This window comes from Micropterus dolomieu, linkage group LG10 (assembly GCF_021292245.1).
Source record: "Micropterus dolomieu isolate WLL.071019.BEF.003 ecotype Adirondacks linkage group LG10, ASM2129224v1, whole genome shotgun sequence".
Classification (NCBI taxonomy): Eukaryota; Metazoa; Chordata; class Actinopteri; order Centrarchiformes; family Centrarchidae; genus Micropterus; species Micropterus dolomieu.
Window position 1 is genome coordinate 21,442,469 of NC_060159.1, and position 20,462 is coordinate 21,462,930.

Genomic DNA, 20,462 nt, shown 5'->3' on the forward strand with positions numbered 1-20,462 from the left:
GGGAGCTGAACATCACCTCCCTCACCAAGAAGGCCCAGCAGAGGATGTACTTCCTGCGGCAGCTGAAGAAGTTCAGCCTGCCAAAGACAATGATGGTGCACTTCTACACCGCCATCATTAAGTTCATCCTCACTTCCTCCATCACCATCTGGTACGCTGCTGCCACTGCCAGGGACAAAGGCAGGCTGCAGCGTATCATTCGCTCTGCAGAGAAGGTGATTGGCTGCAATCTTCCTTCTCTTCTGGACCTGTACTCCTCGAGGACTCTGAGGCGAGCAGGAAAGATTGCAGCTGACTCCTCCCAACCCGGACACAAACTGTTTCAGACTCTCCCCTCTGGCAGGAGGCTGCGGTCCATCAGGACCAAAACCTCTCGTCACAAAAACAGCTTCTTCCTGTCTGCAACTAGCCTCATTTACAAGGCCCGGGTCCCCCACTGACACCCCCTTGCAAATCATACAAATGTCTGCACATGTAAATACTGTTTCATCTCGTGTCGTGCATAGACAATCAACAACACATATTTGTTGTTGATTGTTGATGTATATTTTTATGTTGTCAATTTCTATATTCATATGTACACAATATTCTCTTCCGTTGCATTACTTCTACTTCTGATGAGTTCAAGCGAGCATGTGTACGAGAACAGGCCTGGTTGCAATCTTAGAACCGCACTGCTAGTAGCCACTGAAAACTACATAATGCCCCTTTAGTACATAGGCTAATAAGAGTTGTGTGACTCACCAGCAATAAACACTGGCATCTGTTTATACATTGTTTCTTTAATAAGTTGAGATGAAGCAATATAGAAGAAACTATAACTGCTCTTCTGTGTTTTTACACAAACAGATGACTTCTGCTCAGTTGTGATTTCTGAATTCTGGGATCTGTTCACCTCTGTGTGCACACTAACAGGAAAACATGCATGCTCGTAGTCCATTTCAGTGGGTAGAGTGAGGTTAATTCTTAAGCCACTGACTTGGCAAATAAAAGAAGCTGATCGCCTGACACCCACTGAACCCAATACAGCACCATCACTGGAAGGCAAGAAGAAAGATCTGAGTAGAAAGAATACACCTTAGGTACAAAAAAATGCTGCTGACATTTATCTTTGTGCTACAGCAGTGAAGTGGCGAGCTTATGAAACTACTGGTTCCAAATCTCAGTAATCTTCATTCGTCATGTGCCATCATTACAACTGAAGGTTAAAAGCCCAATTTTGAGGGCAAATTGCTCCTCAGGTCCCCTTAAACCGAATGACGGAAAGATGGTAGAAGCCATAGTCACATCGTCTGGCACAATTTGCACCTAGCAACCTGCGGTGCACTCACGTAGGTGTGGTCAGAATGTAAAGACTGTAATCCATTACCTGCCTATGTCAAATGAGTTTCTGAAGCACTGATAGGCTGCACAGCCACAAAATGTAATCACCGAAATTGGATTTTAAGAGCTGAGAAATGACCGCGTTGTAATTCTGAATGATTATCTCGCCAGGTGTGGCGGAGGTCCACGACTGGGAAAAGCTTCTTCTTCTTCTTCATCATCATCATCATCTTCTTTTTGTGAAAGAAGTGAAAATGCTCTTTCAGACATACATACCCTATCCTCCTGCCTCCTGGGAGAGCAGGTGTAGAGTGGGAATTAAATCTGGAGAAAGTATTCCAGGTCCTAGAGCTAATAATAAATGGTACATTATGTTCTGTATTACTTCTCTAATTGCAACCGAGAGCATTCTTGCTTTTCAGACATACGTTTTTTTTTATAATTTTCCAATAATTTTGTGGCACTGATGGACCTTCTGATTTACGTCATTATGGCATCACAGCTTGAAGGGACCTGGCACATGACCACTAGAAGCCCTACAATTAGTAGAGGTACACCTTGCACACTCTGTACAGTTTGTACTCAACGGGGTGGAGAGACAGATTGTCAGGTAGAGAAGCACTGGAAAGTCAATGCATGACTTAAAGAAGAATGTAATGTGTTTGTATAAAACATATATAAACATTATGTGAACTCAAAAGATGTTTTGTTTTCAGGCACACACGTGTGGCAGTGACATAAATCCACAGTAAAAATCCATTCTACACATGAAAGTTCAGTTTACTTAACAAGGAATATACATAATTTAAGGTAAATTCTTCCATCTTGATTATTTATAAATAATGTAAGTTGAGGGTATCCAGCAGAGTTTTTGACCACAAGTAGTGCTATGGAGCCATACTTTCACAATGCGTGTTAGCATAAGGGTTGCGTGACTGACAACTTGCTGTTGGTTTCATGCTTTTCTGTGTAGCAGCGCATGAACAAAGGCAGGGAAGAAGAAGACAGTAAAAAAAATGCTTTGCTGTTTTAGAAAAATGCACTTAACCCATTTGCCAGACACACACGTGTGTTTTGGTGTCAACTTTTGTCTGTTTGCAAGAAAACTCCACAGGGCACCTTCACTCAAAAAAAAAAAACAACCAAACATTACCTGGAAAAAATAATTACTTGCAGTTCTATGGTGACATTTGTTCCAAATCCGCTGCTTTTGCATAACAATACCAACTTATGTGTAAATCCCCATCAGTGCAGTATTCCCAGTGATGATGGTCTCCACTTGGTGAACATCATATGGTAAACAACCACCAGTATTTCTGGAAGAAGGTACACTTCTTCTGTAAAACACCCTGAAGTCATTCATTCAACATTTATTTACAGTCTGAAAAACAACACTGAGGAACAAGCGCCCCAAAAAACAACCCTAAAACCAAAAGAAAGCAAAAAAAAATATTTTTGAAGCAAAAAGCAGGCAATGGGGAACCCGAGTTTACCTGCATTTAGCCTTCAGTAGATACCTGATTACACTGGATAACTTTCCTTTCCTCCATCCCTCTCAAAATAAAAAAGTATGTGTGTCATTGTTTGATTTCTGCACCTATTTGCAGACTGTTTGCTGCCTTAGCTGCAGAATAATAAGCAAATTCCTCTCCGGACTCTTTGCTAATGAGCTCAGAGGAAAGCAGAGGTCAGATGCTGACCCAGACCTCTGTAAAGCCACACATGCTCTGGTGGATAACCCATGTGTCAACGCTGTCACTGCTGCATGGGAAACACATGAGGAGACACACATGTAATTTAGATATGATCACAATTATTATAACTAAGGTGAGTAAATGTCACAGTTGTTAATATATTTTCCTTATTTCTGTTCTAAACTGCCTAAAAAGTTGATTCTGAGAGGCTAACTGACTAACTTTCTACATTCAGACGAGATTTCATTGTCTCCAACAACAATAGCCTCAGCAGATCTACATGCAGAGCAGCTGAAAGACAGGCTGAAATGTATTTCTCAGCTGCAGTACAATGGATCCCCAGGAATAATAAAAGAGTAAACTGCTCTGGAGTGTAACAAATACTCAGTGTGAGGACATACAAAGCAGGACACCTTCTGTAACGTATGTTTGTGTTCAGTGTCTTTTGATTTTTTGTTCCACTGTGTCATATCTCAGAATTTAACTAGAGGTTTTTGCCTGTATAGATGTTGTATGATGTTGTCTTGTAAATTACAGGACTGTCTGCCCCCATCTTTTCTCAGTTACTCTTTATTAAATTGTATTTGTAAATATTGAGCTGACTTTAAACGTTCTAGCCCGTTAAACATTCACAGTATACACAGAAATACTGAACATCCTGAAACACTTGTACAACGAAGTAGCGATTATCTACAGTGGAGGATTTTTAATGTATGAAATGATGATATGGGGATTTTCTACTGGACTTCCTGTTGTTTCTCTTACATTTTATGAGTTTATGAGTCGTGATGCCATAAAAACATGTACATAAACATCTAAAGTAGGTTAGATTGAGCAGCCAAACAGCCACTCTGAATGGCTCCATGTTTTTTGTTATCTAGACACATATGAATGACGTGGTTTGTCCAGAATTACCTGAGCAGTCTGTGCTTGTGTCTGACTTTAATTGGGTGGGAGCAGTGATTAAAAGCCCCAACTGGGATTAGATCGACTTGTACTGGGTGGTGATAACACACCAATCAGGAAGGTGTGGTTTATCTTGACGTCGTTGGACGACTTTCCCTGAGCGGCGTCAAGTTCACATAATAAAACTATTATAAAAGACGGAACTTAAGCAATGTCTTTCAAACTAAAAAGTAAAAACAAAATCCCATACTGAGGACCCATTTACAAACAAAAAAAAGCTCTCCAAAATCATTAACTTCTCTTAGGAAAGGGTGGGGCGGGTGATATTGAGTCTATAGTTATTTGAATTTGGGAATCTTTTAATATTTCATGACATTGATGTTGAATAATGCAAGAAATTGAAGGAAACAAAACCCAGCTTGAATCCATACAGCGTTTATGTGAGGGACAATTTTACTTTGAAGGTTGTGACCGGATCTTGTGCACCTTCATTCTGTCTGACTTAACACCATTTCCACAAACGAAGAAAGAGACAGCCGTGTCTTATACAGGCTGTATGTGAACGCTCTCAGACTGTCGTTGAACTTGCTCGGTGCTCTGCCTTCCTGCGGCTCATCACAGCTCTTGGAAAACAAACTGTTTAGCCTATTTGACACTTTGACCAACACGAGACACCGCGGGACTTCACGCTGTCAAACTGAAAACTTTGTCTGCAACTGGTGTTTCTGGAACAAGGGGTAAGAATATTCTCATGCTTATAAACATAACTTGTCTATGTTTGTATTGAATCAGGCGACGTGCAGTACAGCAGGCTGGATATTGGGATAAAGTGCCGGCGGGAAATATTTCGACAACAGGTAGAAGGCCTGTAACTGCGTGCATCAAATATCAGCTCAGACTTCAGCTGCGACTTGTAGACTTGTTAACACTAGTTAACAGGTGACAGAATTAACTCCAGCAAGAAACCATTACCAGGAGGGTGAGACTTTAATCGAGAGTTTATTGTAGGAGGCGATGGCTAATTCAATCATTTCTAGATCTCAACTGGATTTAATCAAGCTTCTTGAAGACTTTGTGCAGGCAAATAATTAATACCTCTAATCATGGATGCGTTTCATGCCCACATCTTGTAATCATTAGATATATCCATAACCTTGAATCCCTGTGACTTTAACCCCTGGTTGGGTCTCTATTTATGGGTTTTTAATGAGGTTTATGATACAGGCTTTTAAATTTAAACAAGCCTAATGTGAATACTTCAAAAAGGACTTATCACTGTGTAAACAAGAGGCTGCTATCTGCCAGCTGCTGTGATACAAACAAGCTCACAGGAAGTGTCCGTTTTCCTTGTTTGAATGGTGGATCACTACAACTTTTTTCTGATTTATTTTAGTATTATATTTTATTTGCAAAATATGTCTAATCTCAATTAACAGACTTGGGTGTCATTTATGCTTATTTTGGACATGCCCAAATAGAATACCGATACATATTTGAAATATTGCTTGCAACAACCTGCTTTTGAGTCATTTTGATGCAATTTGTTTAAAGACTTTCATTTGAAATTTTTCAGCTGCAGAATTTGTACTGGACTGAATGATGACCTGACTTTGTCACGTATTTATATATGTATTTATATGTAAAATTAAATAATTCATTACTGTTTTTTAGAAAAGGGTAAGATATGAAGTATGTTTCCTAGTTGAAATGCATCCCGCTTGTCTTTACACCTGATATAAGCAGAAATTACTAACTTTCTCATGAATACCAAAGGGTCTCAATGAACTGAGCACACTCTTAAGGGAAAAAACACAGCAATTGCAGGGAGTATTTGCTTGATTACGGTTAATTTTTCCTTTCATCAAATGAGCATACAGAGAGAATATTTCTTGTCAGTTTATGGAACTAAATGCCATTGCCTCCTATTGCTTTTTCTTATGATCACTTGTCAATCAGTGTCAATCGCATACCCCCAGCTGTGGCTGCTGCTCACAGTAACTACATACAAAAAACGGAAATGAAAAAGTTTACAGTTTGCTGAATTACAGGAATAATAGGTCAAACTCAATTGTCAATGTGTTGAAGCATATTTTAATTTTAAGGCTTTTGAGTAACGGAGAGGTGTGGTTTTGTTATAGATTACAATCTTTCTCCCCATGTCTATACATTGGGTTGGTCAAAACATTAGAAACATCCTTTTAGTATATTACCACTAACTACAATATAACCAAAATTAACTATGTTTTATTTCAATTTCTGTCCCAGGGTAAAAAAAAAAACAAAAAACAACAGAATATCACAAAGGTATCATATGTTGTAGTTGCTGTGTTGGATTACTGCACATTGTACAATTGTACCTAATGAACATGTAAATCGGTGTAAAGCTGAGGGTTAGTTACAGCAGGAAACTACATGACATAAAATAAGGCTATTTAATGTTAAAGTTTAATTTGGCTCTTAAAAGTAATTGCTGTAAATGAAAAGCACATAAATCAGTCTGCGTCAACTTGAGATTTTTCTGCAGCAGAGCAAACAATTAAATCAGATTTTTCACATTCTCTGGCGCTAACCACAACTCACATCCCCACTCGTACTCCCTTACTGTATATAGTAAGGGACGGCTTCTCCTTGCAGAGCTGTTTCACATCCGTTTCCGCCAGATTTTTAGGGAGGCAATGAGATTTTAGGATGGGGAAACGACATGGCCTTGAGCTTTTGTTTAAAAGGTATGCACTTCTGGCTAATAACCAGGAACAGATCTGTCACTTAAGATTTAGCTTTATTTGGCTTTGACCTTTGTGTATCATTTCGAGGTTGGGATACATGCTTTGTGCATGTGTGTTTGTGTGTGCATGCGTAAGTGTATAAGTTTCATGAATGTTTGCCGACTGTACAAATAAGGACATTCCTGACTGTCTAATTTAAACAAAAGTAGCAGTGACTGCACTCCGGCTAGTTATGGATAGTTGCTGAGCTAGCCTTAGCTTTACCACCTTCTCGTTTCCTGCAATTGAAAATGTATTTTGATGCTCAAACATTTTAGTAATTGTTGTTATATCACAAATAACACAGTAGCTAAATCTAATTAGAAGTAAGAGTAATAAAAGTAACACTACATTTATTACTAAAAGCTAACTAGCCTAGCTTAGCAAAGTAGCACTAACGGCCGCCTCAGACTCTTGAGAAATTCACATGATGTGATGTGGTGAAGAAACCTTTTTCAAAAAACATATTTAAAGATTGATTTGTTAAAGCTAGGGTAATGTTAACGGAGAAACTAGCAAGAGACGGTTAGATTTTGAAAGTATCCAACTGACAAAATGGGCTTTACAGGCCACAGATACCTGATTTCTTTTCAGAGCATTTCATTTATTGATTGCTGCCTGGATGTAAATAGAATTTCAACCAATATCAAAAAGGCTTATGCAAGACATTACCTAACCTAGCTTTAAACTAGCTAAGTCAAATGGACAAGAAACCTGGATAATATATAGTGTGTAGATGTCTTTTTTTCTGCACCCTTCAGATTGCTCAAACGTTGTGCAGCTAAACGTTTTTTTAAGCTTTATGCAAGATCTGTGATAATGATTATCGTCAGCCTAAAAAGACATTGCCTAAGACATGAACTAATAAATCTATTGCACAGTTTGGCTAAGAACCTTTATTTTTAAGAGTAGCATATAAACATACAAAGCATCTAACTGGGATGATGTGGACTACATTGGAATTGGAAAAATACAATTGACATTTTTTATCAAGTCCCTGAAAGCTGAGTTACATAATGTGAATTCAGACATGTACAGAAAAGACAGCACAAGGAGGTTTGTAAAGGAACTAGGACATTACTGTATATTTTTTAGCATTTGTTGTCTACGTGAACTGGGATTAGTGGCGGCAGGATGAGTAGCGTTGTGGAGGAGCTGGGAGGTTTTCTCTCACAGTGAGCTGCCAGCTGCTTGACAGTGTGACGGTGAGGTTTGAAGGCAAGGTCAACGCTTCAAAGGAAACAAAAACTGTTCCACATCTGCTTTTACCCCCAAATGGTAATTGAAGAAGCCACAAACTCCTATCCTTTCCCTTAAAATATCTCTTTTTGGAGTCAGTTCATTGGCTACAGAGACTTGGTGAAACTAAATGGTGCTTTTTACTGTACTTTTTTATGCTTTTATCAGCGTATAACCTGTAGATTACTTACAGTATCCTCACATTAAGTATAATTAATTGTGTTGACAGTAGGGATGTCACTGAAGTTTCTGTGACCCAGTGTATTACTTACCATTAGTCATTACCCATGATTCAAGCAGAAACAGATGAGCTGGCAAGTGGTGTGATTAAACCTCAAAGACTTTCTCAAAATCTTTAATTTCCTGGCATTTCATCAGTGTAGATGCCAGGTAAGAATTAATAGACCCGTCGAAGACCGAGGTAAAGCCGTCCTCCCACTGCCAAGACACTGAGTGTTATGAGCCAGATATGGATAGTTCGTCAAGCCAAATGTCATTAAAAAGCCAAAATCTTAAGAATGTTGCCTTAGAGCTGTTTCTCAGCTCAGAAAATTTAAAGAATAATGTGTCATCACTGAGTCAGTCATCACTAATAACTAATAAACGGCTATTAGATTCCCATTAGTTTAAGACTTTAGTGTGAATGCCTAGCCTCATTATTACACCACAATGTACACAAAATGCATAGTGGCTTTTCTGTGAAAATGAAATGTCAAACACAAATTAATTTGAAAACTTCATTAGTTGATGTTTTGCCCGCTTGGGTCTAGCGCAATAATCTGTAAACTCAACATTGACACATCACCTTTTATACAGTGGGGTTTCACGGTATGCTGTGGTACGACTATTGACGGTTATTATACTTTATACATTTTCTTATCTATGGTATTGAATTCTACTGTATTAGTGTTTTTAAAAAAGATATTTCAAGTTTATATCAAGTTTCATGTCTGGCAGGATTTAATATTTTGTGAATTTATAAGAAAGTGTTCTTGTTTTCATTCCTTTAAGGGTCATTGGTAGTAATAATAATTGTTATACCGTGAAACCGTGATATTTATTGAGATTCTGAGAGTTATTGTGCCTTGAAAATCTCAGTCATACTGCTGCAACCCTAAAATATAGCAAACTTGTGAGCAAACACTTGCTCCTGCGGTTATGGAGCAACGTTAGCATTTATTTGGAGCCGTGTTTGTGTCCACCTGATGAATGTAAATCCAGTCCTCACTCTCCTTTTGGCACTGATTTGCTTTCTTCCAACTTCAGATGCTAAATGCTTAAATAGTTTAAAATTGGGTAGACCCAATAATGTGTCCACACCTTTTGCTTCAATGGTAGTCCACTGTCTGTTATTGATGTACACAAATACACAGTAAGTTAAGATTTGAAGAGTCTGAGAAATGACAATACTGTTACTGCATTTCTTATATTTGACATAGATTGTCAGAACTTTCACATACAGTAACTCCTGCATGAAGTAGCTGGAAGGTGTTGACAATGAAAGTAATGTTCTGCATTTTCACAGCTGTAAGAGGGATTTCTCCAGTGACATCTTAATTTGTAATCGCACTTTGGCACTTCCACAGCATCCAATAGAAATAATGGTCACATGCAGTCATTGCAGCTTTTTTTACTGCCAGTTTTCAGCAGTGTTCATTTTACACTTATAGCATAAGACTCCAGCTACTCCTACGGATTATCGAGTTTTATTTGCGAGCCAAACCCACGGCTTCTCTCAGACATTTGGCTAGATTAATGGATCCTTTTTCTTCAGGATGAACAATGACTTACAGAAGTGAACTTTATGGCAGAAATGTGTAGAAAATGTGTACCAACTTTGACTAAAGACAGACTCCTGCCACCCAGGAATGATTAACTCTGCTGGATTTGCTGTGTCAGATGTCGTAAGAGTAAACTAACATGTCCTTAAACTGTACTTGTGTGTGTGTATTGATCTACCAGCGGTCTCTGTCTACAGAACATTATAAATCTTGGTTTCCTATTTCCTCTTTCATAATTTTTCAGACACAGCAATCCTCCGTGAAGTATCCGCTTCAGTGATGATTAGCAGCTCTGGTTCTCATACTGTGTTAGTTTTGTATCTGAATTATGACCACAGTCTGTTTTAATCCATAGCACCCTCACCAAGCCAAAACTTAATGTAATGTAAATGTTGTCAAAATTAGATCAGTACTGTGTAAACATCTGTGATTTAAAAAAAATAAAACAAATAAAAAACCCTCAAAGTTCTATTAATAGCTTTTTCCAGAGCTTTTGACTGTATCTAATGGCCATCTTCAGCAAAAGGGACTGCTCAGGTGTCATCACGTGACATAGGTGGTCGTACCTGACATATTGAATTGGCAGATGCAGCGCCTAGTGTGAGAACAAACTTAATAAAGTGTTACTTCAGTGTCAATTCAGCAGTGCAGTTCACAAACCAGTATTTCAGTACTTCAACATGTGGTTTTCTCTTCATCTCCCAGGTGGAGAAGCTCGCCACACATCTGGTTTGTGCTACCTCTTAACAATGTGAGACTCATGGCTGGACTGAGACTGAGCACTGAACATCTTCCCTGCTCTGGGGGTAGACAGACTGCGGCCCTGTTCACAATCTTCTCCATTGACTCCCTGTGCTTGTCAGGATGATCATGTGACCGATAACAACGCTGCCAGCTCACAGTGAGCAGAGTTAAAGTTCACCACAGGTTAGATTGGGGTTATTCATCATTCTAGAAATTTACAATGTGAGCTCACAAACATTAAACTGCTCTGACCTGTATAGTTACTTACTGCCAGTTTTTATTTTTTTTTCCTCCAGGGCCAGTACTTGGTCTAGATAATGACATTACCACAGTGAACCTACACTGAGAAAAAGATGACTAATGACATCCTTGGCCCATATTCTTTGTTGATGATGTGGTAGATCTAGTGATACTGAGACAGTCAGTAGTTGCAATGGCTGTTGCCTGCTCTATAGAGAAAGATCAGCCCCTCCTCCAGCTTCAGAAGGTAGACTCCAGTCGAGTTGGCAGCCGTGTTGTCTCCCCGATCCTCAACTCCCCCCTGGAAACAAGCCAGCCCATCTGCATCCCCTCCCCTTACACCGACCACAGCCACGACTTCACCACCATACCTTTCTATAGTCCAACTATCTTAAGTTATGCCAGTCCGGGCATTTCAGACCGCCCCTCCGTCCATCAATCACTAAGCCCCTCCTTATTCTGGCCCAGCCATGGCCACGTGGGGTCCCCCATACCCCTGCACCACTCCCAGCCTAGACCTCAGTACAGACAGCCAATCCAGAATCCATGGGCGGAGCTGTCGCCGCTGGAGAGCACCTTAACAACCAGGTAGGATGGTGCATCACTTCCTGACTCTGGCATGCTGTTTTAACAACCACCCCAATCTGTAGTAAAGCTGCAACTAATAATCATTTAAATTATCACTTAATCTTTTGAATATTTTTACAATCGATTGATTAACTGTTGAGTCAAAAACCCCAAGCATTTTTAATTACAGTGATTAAAAAACTTTAAAAACACAGCGGTTCCTCACGTGCCAGCCGGGAAACAGCAAATTAATGCACTTTTGGTTGATATATTAATTAAGTGACATAGCAAATATCTGTCGACCAACTAGCTGATTATTTTACTTTTTTTGGGTCTAGACAGTTGCATTTTTTTAAACCCAAATTATGTCTTACTAGTCAAAATATAACCATGATCATGATAACGAAGGCCAACATAATCTGTAATCATACTACTAATCTGATAATGATTTATTACAATGGAACATGCAGGACATTTAATAAAACTGCATTACCTATTTAGGCCAGATAGCTTATTTTACATGCTTTTGTCTTGGGAAGAAATGATGACTCATATTTATCTGTTAGTAAGAGTGTGAGGAGGCGTTCTCAGGAGAGCCAGGAGAGCGTGGTGTCATCCGGCGGGAAGGCGGACCTCCACTACTGTGCTGTGTGTCAAGACTACGCCTCAGGATACCACTACGGCGTCTGGTCATGTGAGGGGTGTAAGGCCTTCTTCAAGAGGAGCATCCAAAGTGAGACACAAAAACATACAGTATCTTTGCATGTATGGTGGGAAAATGGTCACAATCACAGGAATACATGTGTAGTGAAGCTCTTCATGTTCAGTTTTTGTTGAGACTGAGACTGAACTTGATAGTAGACTTTCTGTAGCCATGCTAGCACTGTGGGTCTCGGGATGACAGTCTTGGTCGGTACACCACTTTCGTCCAGACTAAAATACTACAACTATTGGATGTATTGCCATAAAAGTTGATAGACATCCATCCAATCAACTTTAGCTGAACTTTGTGTGCTTATTAGCAAATTATAGCATGCTTACACGCCAAACTTAGACGGTGGACACGATTGACTTTCACCTGCAAAATTTCAGTATGTCCCTGGGGGGATGTTAACATTTAGCTAAAAGCACTGTTTTGCCTATATGTTCAGCCTCGCACAGCTGCTAGCATGGCTGTAGATGTTTATGCAAATGTGCAAAACTCTCACTGAACTCTATCAGGATTTTAACACTGTCGCACCTTATAACTGTAACTTGTGATCCAAACGTATGAGCTCTTACAAGGTTGAATTACCCCATAAATGAATAACAAATGCAAAATTCCCATTCTGAAACACTCTTCTGACATTTATTTAATTAACATGAGCTTTGAATTTTTGTTGCCTGACATCTACTGTCGTTGAATTCCACTGTCTGAACTGTAGTTTCTGCATTTGCTGACTAAGCCTTCATGGAAAGTTTTGATGGCATGTTCACAGTTCAGTAAGGAGCTTGAACTCATCCTCCCTAAAAAAACAGTACAAGCTTATCAGCGTTCTTTAGCAGGTGCTCATTTTGCAGTGAGCCAGCGCTCTATGCAGGAATGTGTCTTGTGTTCTTTATTTCTGTTCTTCTCATTGTTTCAGATAATTTTTTTTATTACTCTGGATTATTCTTTTTCTTTTCTTCCTTCCTTCTCTTATTTTCTTCATCTTCTCTTTGTTTCAGGACACAATGACTACATCTGCCCAGCAACCAATCAATGCACTATAGACAAGAACCGCCGTAAGAGCTGCCAGGCGTGCCGCCTTCGCAAATGCAATGAAGTTGGCATGACTAAGTTTGGTTAGTGTCTGTCTGTCCTCTTATGTGTGTTCCCACCTTTTTCTGCCCCCAAAGAACAACAAACTTTATTTTGTACCAACATGCTGACATTTGAACATACAGGTGACCAGAAGTTCCCTTTGGCTTTGTTTGTTTAATAATGTTTCCTTTCTTTTCATACCCAGAGCAATATGATACCACTGTAACAGCCGGGAAAGGTTGTAGTTTATTTCCATGTAAAATGTATCTGTTCAACAGCTGTTTAAAATGGTGAAGACTGCTGTTAGATGTAGTGACTCACACTGTGATAAAATGTATTTAAAGCAGCAGATGGCGGTTTTTCTAAAAAAAAAAAAAAAACCCCCACTGCAAACTATCTGCCCAACCCTAAACAACATAACACGCCTGTCTGAGGGTCGCTTTGCCCTCAAACTACCACAAAGTGTAGACCTTAGCAAAACACAAATGTAGGGGTGTGATGAGACACTTAACCCACGAGACGAGATTCAGGACTGGGTCACCACTGAGACACCATTTTTAAAGAGGTGGTATTATGCTCATTTTCAGGTTCAGAATCTTATTTAGGGGTTGTACCAGAACAGGTTTACATGGTTTAATTTTCAAAAAAACACCATATTTTTCTCATACTGCACATTGCTGCATCTCCTCTTGTCACCCTGTGTGTTGTACGCTCCGCTCTTGAGCTACAGAGTGATGCATCTTATTGTACAAAATCTTTGTTGGGAGTTGCACATGCGCAGTTCCCAGGTAAGGACTACTAGCCAATCAGAAGCAGAGAAGGGCGGGTAGTAAGAAACAAGGTAGTGTGATCTAAATCAAAGCCGCTTCGGACTGTGACGGTAACCTAGCAGGTGGTATAAGTTAGGTACAAGTCCACAACATCATTGTTCCACATCTTACCATAAACCACTACAGAAATCACCATATTTCAATTTCAATGATGATGCAGTGACAATTCTCTCTGACCAGTCAGCAGCTTTATGACGCGTTTTCATTGTGACATCACAAGTAAAGGAAGTGAAGGGCTGGCCTACAAACGCTGTTTTCAAGCGGTTCAGAGCAGTGCATTCTGTGGAAGATGGGAACTCCATTTGGCCTGGACTTTGGGCTTTGCAAACCTGTTACATGCACAAAAAGCATAATACCACTCTTTAAGAAATATTTATTTAGTGCTGAATTATATAAACATTTTGAGCGTTAAACACTTTAATTCCTGCATTCTGATTAATTTTTCTGCACCAGTTTATGGTGAAAATGTTTTTATGTAAAGAGAAACATAAAATTGTCACAAGGTGATAATTCAAACTCTATAGCAGAGGTCACTAATAGGCGGAACGCGGTCCGGACGCAGCCACCGTCCTCTCTGGACCCGGACCTACAGCCAATTTATTGTTGAGATTTACTACCTTGTGACGGAGCGTTTTTATTTTAACCGCAGACCAATTGCATGTGCTCCAACATACACCAGAGACGTTCTGGAAACTCACACGAATTGAGGAGGCAAAAGAGATTTCACACGGCTTTTAACCAAGAATGTACAGATTTTTACATGTACATTCTTCCCACAGGCAGTTCAGAATGAGAATATCTCATAGATCTCCAATCTCCAAATAAATTTAGAATTTATTATTTGAGTAGGTATTATTTATTATCCCTCGTGTGTGTGTGTGTGTGTGTGTGTGTGTATGAGAGAGACCCCTAAATATGTTGCTCCATATCTCCTGGATGTTTAAATAAGCAACTGGTTGCTAATAAGTTCACCATATCAACTTTCATGTTGGCGGTGATTATGTCTGTGTTCTCTTAACACTATTTTAAAACATGAAAATCAACAAAAATGTCTTGTTTTCTTTCTCAGGTATAAGAAAGGAGCGTGGGAACTGCAGGAACCCCCAGATAAGGCGAGTGACCCGTCTGTCCACACAGGGCAGAACTAACAGACCAGCAGTGTTAACTGGACCAGCCGTGGGTTCACTAATCGTGCCTCACTCTCCTGCACTGACCCCAGAGCAGCTGATTGAGCGGATAATGGATGCAGAGCCACCAGAGATCTACCTCATGAAAGACATGAGGAGGCCTCTGACTGAAGCAAACGTCATGATGTCGCTCACCAACCTTGCTGATAAAGAGCTGGTTCACATGATCAGCTGGGCCAAGAAGATTCCAGGTGTGTGTCAGGGTATCCAGGGGTCCTTTTTTAAAAAGCCTTTCAGAAGATTCAAATTCATTTCAGTGACGTTACAGTATGCAACATTTTATTTTTAAATGCAGTTTGCATACCAGGGTTACCCTTTTGCTTCATCCAGTGGGACTTCTCATCACTCAGTAACTCATTTCCTGCTATCATGTCCTTATTCTTACACTAATGCGCTAAATATGAAGCTAGAGCTAAGGGTTCAGTAGCTTAATTGGTTTAGCATAAAAACTGGAAGAAGGTGCAAACTTTGTCCAACAGAGCTTGACTGTCCACAGAATTACACCCAGCAACACCTCTAAAGCACACTGATTAGCATGTTGGATCTCGTTAGCTTAATCCTTACACAGTGACTTTGTGGAATATTTGCTGGTCACTGCACTCGGGGCCGCAGGGTACCAATAAATAGCTTAACTCCCATAAAACCAAAACTTGTTGTTTTTACATTTCTGTTTGCATAGGAATTTAAAGAAACCAGATGTTAACTACTACATTAGAAGTGCTTTTACTGTGGGCTTTTCTGTTCCCACCTGCTTCTCCTTATTTAGCTAAGCTAGGCTAATTGTCCCGTAGCTATAGCTCCATACTACAATGTGACACGATAGTGCTATCCATATTTTAATCTGACTGCAAGAAAGCGAACAGGAGTATTTACCTATTTCTGACTATTTCTGCATTGATGATTACAGAGTTCAGAGTACTGATATCATATTTAGAGGACTGATATCATATATAAAGTGTAAAAAATAAAATGTATGAGTTAAAAACTTGCAGTCATAAGACAAGTTTTTTTTTTTTTTCAGAAACAGAGAGGGAGAATAGTCGCAAAACACATTTTGTTGGTTTTACTTTAAGATTACACAACATTTTTAAATTTATTAAGAAAAATTTGCTTTATTTATACCCAGAATAACATTTCTGGATATTTTTCTAATGCTTCAGTCATCTGAGCCAATATCTTGGCCAGACACAGTAATTGTCTCTCTTGCAAAACAGCAGTGTTTTTGTGATTTGAGGAGGATAATGAGCTGTGACATATCTTTTAATAGTGTGTCTATACACACTGCTTGATTCAAACTGCTTCTCTGCCCAATATGAAAGTTTTGATTGAATGGCGTGTCATGACTTCAGCCGCTTTTAGCCTACAGTCCTAAAGTCCCCTTCTTGTGCTTTAGACATGACACAGAAACCTTTTACTTCACCCTAAAGTGAATGTTTGTGTGTCTGTCTTAGTACTGATAAAAGCACAAGCCATACTGGTCAGAAACCTAAAAATATATGTAAAATAGTGTAAAATAATTTATTACTAAACTATATTGAGAAATTATGTACAAAAATGGTCAACAAAAGAGAGTTGACCCCACTCCTCTATGTCTGGTGTGTTTTAATAGGAAAGCACAGAAAGCCCATTTCATTATTTAACCCTTTGTACTCACAATTTAATGTTCCTCCCTCAGATACCTGCCAGTAGAGATTTTAGGGTTCTAGTATTTTTATTTTCTCCTTATTTATTGCATCTTTGTGTTGCTGTTGTTTTTAATTGTTGCTGGTTAAATGTTGTTTCAATTATCTCTGGTTTGAAAACATCTTCTTTCGGTTTTGTCTTTTGCTGTCTGTGCAGGGCATTCCTGGCAGCACACAGTTAAATAACATTGGATCATGTCTTTTACTCAGGGTTTGTAGAGCTCGGTCTCTTGGACCAGGTGCATCTGTTGGAGTGCTGCTGGCTGGAGGTGCTGATGGTCGGACTGATGTGGAGGTCTGTGGACCATCCAGGGAAACTTATTTTCTCCCGTGACCTCAGCCTGAGCAGGTACCACTGCCAAAATCTCACATGCCTACTTCCCCTGGAGCTTGATTAAACGGACAATATCAAACTATTGCGGATGTTATGTTGAATGTTACCAGGAAGTTGTCGGTCTGTCATTGTTAGTGCATTTCCCTCTCAGGATTCAGATATCCATCACATGCACAAGAGATTCAAGGGATAGCATGCATGTATAGATGGGTGACGAATTAAAGGATAAAGTGTCTTATGGAGTTACGCCGCCACGAGCCTCCAGAGCAGCTTGAGTGTTCTTTGCCAAGTCTGTGGAACTTTATTGGAGGGATTAACACCAGTCCTTCACAAGATATTCCCTCATTTATATATAACACCTTTTATTTAATAATATAATCTCATTGAGATCAAGATCTCTTTTGCAAGAGAGACCTGAGTATAGCAGAAAGAAAAACATAGCCAGATATGACAAATGGACATACAGCATCAGAAATGGTCACAGTCACTCAATACATAGTTGAAGACAAGAGTTTTTTACATCATTGGACCACCATGGAGATGGTGGTGGAGAGCATTGTCTTACATGTTGGTCCAAAATCTTCCATAGGTATTAATTTGGGTTGAGCTCTGGTGACTGGAAAGGCTGTAGCATTTTTATTCACATCCTTTTCAAACTCACCAAACCATTCAGTGAGACCTGGTGCACGGAAGCATCTGCATTTGATATATTAGTCCACTCTTTTATCAACTTTATTCCTTTAATTTGTCCCCCGTCTGTATGTATTCCAGTGTCACTGTTGCATTTCCGACAAAGTAGCTCTTCAAGGACGGTTTGCTGTATTAAATTTGCTTTTACTATGGTAACTGCTGGGGTCACCAAAACAACCAGGACTGAAATCTCAAGGATTACTAATTGAGTGATCCTAAAAAGGGATTACTGGCTGATAAATTGTTATCCTTTTTAAATAATAAAATCATAAACATACAGTATTGGTCTTGCTATGTGCCCCAGCCCCTATCTGTGGAAAAAAAGAAAACATAGACTGTCATCCATCCCAAATTTTGTGCACCCTAACACAATCTGACTTAATGTTGGTAATAAATAACATAGATGTAGCTTCATTTCTTGTAATCTTGCTTAGAAATGCATTGCCCTATCTTAAGTATTACTTTAGTATAGTATACAGTCCTTTTTAATCAGAGAGAGAAATAGATTTGAGTGCAAAGTGTTATCTCCACAACAGCACTGTCATTGCGAAACGGGCTATAAATGAGCAGCACTGGGGACTTCTGTGCTCACATTTGTTCCAGTTTAGTACCTGAGCACCTGCAGGTACCTCTTGCAACCAAATTGTCCTGAGCTCTCTCACTAAAGGCTCATCTACATTGTGCAAAACATTTCCTTTGGTGGCCCTTCATCATATAGATGAAACTCGAAAAATTAGCATATCGTGCAAAAGTTCACCTATTTCAGTAATTCAACTTAAAAGGTGAAACTAATATATTATATAGACTCATTACATGCAAAGTGAGATATTTCAAGCCTTTTATTTGATATAATTTTGACGATTATGGCTTACAGCTTATGAAAACCCCAATTTCAAAATCTCTGAAAATTAGAACATTAAATGTAAATGCTCCGTACTTGTATAGCGCCTTTCTAGTCTTTTCGACCACTCAAAGCGCTTTTACACTACATCTGCATTTACCATTCATACACTGAGCCTAAGTGCTCAAACAGAAACTAACATTCACACACGGGCGGAAAAGCCGCCAGGGGCAATTCAGGCTTCAGTATCTTGCCCAGGGACACTTCGACATGCAGTTTGGAGGAGCCGACCTTCCGATTAACGGCCAACCTGCTCGACCTCCTGAGCCACAGACGCCCCCAAATGAAATCAATATAAAATGCGTACTCAGTACTTGGTTTGGGCCCCTTTTGCATGAATTACTGCCTCAATGCGGCGTGACATGGATGCTATCAGCCTGTGGCACTGCTGAGGTGTTATGGAAGACCAGGATGCTTCAATAGCGGGCTTCAGCTCTTCTGCATTGTTCGGTCTCATGTCTTTCATCTTTCTCTTGGCAATGCCCCATAGATTCTCTATGGCCAATCAAGCACAGTAATCCCATGGTCATTGAACCAGGTTTTGGTACTTTTGGCAGTGTGGGCAGGTGTCAAGTCCTTCTGGAAAATGAAGTCAGCATCTCCATAAAGCTCGAGATGCAAAACTTGCTCTCATCAGAAAAGAGGATTTTGGACCACTGAGAAACAGAACAGTTCTTTTTTTTCTTTAGCCCAGGTAAGACGCTTCTGACGTTGTTTGTTGTTCAGGAGCAATACTGAACCTTTTCACAATATTCTAATTTTCTTAGATTTTGAATTTGGGGTTTTCATAAGCTGTACGCCATAATCATCGAAATTATATCAAATAAAGGCTTGAAATATCTCACTATTCTATATAATAGTTTCACCTTTTAAGTTGAATTACTGAAATAAATGAACTTTTGCACGATATGCTAATTTTTCGAGTTTCACCTGTATATCTTGGAAATAGCGCAGTGCATGACTCATTGAACATTAATCTTCCAGTGGTGGAAGAAGTATTCAAAAGTAAAAGTACTTATTATGCAGAATGGCTCCTGTTTTAGTTGTGTTATTCAATTATTATTGATACATCAACATCTAAATCGGTGCTTAAATGGAGTAGCTGGTCAAAGTGGAGCAACGTTTCATACTGTTGGGTAGTTTAATCTTTAGAAATACATCACATGTTTTGTAGTTTAGATTTTAATGTGAAAATCAACTTAAGCTGTCAACTAAATGTAGTGGAGTAAAAAGGACTATTTCCCTGTGAGATGTAGTAGAGTTAAAGTAGCATAAAATGTAAAAGACTGGTAAAGGTGATAGTAAATGAGAAACATGTACCTAAAGATTTTATAGTGCTTGAGTAAATGTACTTTACACCAGAGGAATCTTCTGCTCTATGTGCGGTTTTTCAGTCATACTGCAGTTTCAGATGCATCAGTCGCCACCCAGCAAGTATTCATTGCCTCTCTTTTATAATAATGCTAACCTCTAAACAAGCACTGCTTCATTTTTTATTTTTTGGATCTTGGTGGGGAACTAAATGCATACAGTATTTTTGCAAAATGTCTTTTGATTTCTGCCTAATTTGGTGCGGCAAAAACCACGAGGTTGTTCTGATAAACAACAAGTTGTGTTTGTGTCTTTGTATGGCAGAGAAGAGGGGAGCTGTGTCCAGGGCTTCGCAGAGATCTTTGATATGCTGATAGCTGCCACGTCCAGGGTGAGAGAGCTCAAGCTCCAGAGGGAGGAATACGTCTGCCTCAAGGCCATGATCCTCCTTAACTCTAGTGAGTGTGTGGGGGTGGGGGTGGGGG

At 39.5% G+C, this 20,462-nt stretch overlaps 1 protein-coding gene across 2 annotated transcripts in view; it reads left to right on the top strand.

The window, feature by feature from the left end:
- The first annotated feature begins 4,474 nt into the window (after positions 1-4,474).
- The window catches only part of esr2a (estrogen receptor 2a), a 24,818-nt gene continuing 8,830 nt past the window's right edge, over positions 4,475-20,462 (top strand). Inside the window, exons 1-8 of one of the 2 annotated variants that reach the window (XM_046060321.1) lie at positions 4,475-4,660; positions 10,414-10,635; positions 10,749-11,280; positions 11,826-11,992; positions 12,967-13,083; positions 14,942-15,250; positions 16,952-17,090; positions 20,302-20,435. In XM_046060321.1, coding sequence (XP_045916277.1) covers positions 10,886-11,280; positions 11,826-11,992; positions 12,967-13,083; positions 14,942-15,250; positions 16,952-17,090; positions 20,302-20,435 — 1,261 coding nt within the window. In that variant the 5' untranslated portion in view covers positions 4,475-4,660; positions 10,414-10,635; positions 10,749-10,885. Of the gene's footprint in view, positions 4,661-10,413; positions 11,281-11,825; positions 11,993-12,966; positions 13,084-14,941; positions 15,251-16,951; positions 17,091-20,301; positions 20,436-20,462 lie in introns of both variants that reach the window. The other variant, XM_046060322.1, reaches the window with a different exon arrangement.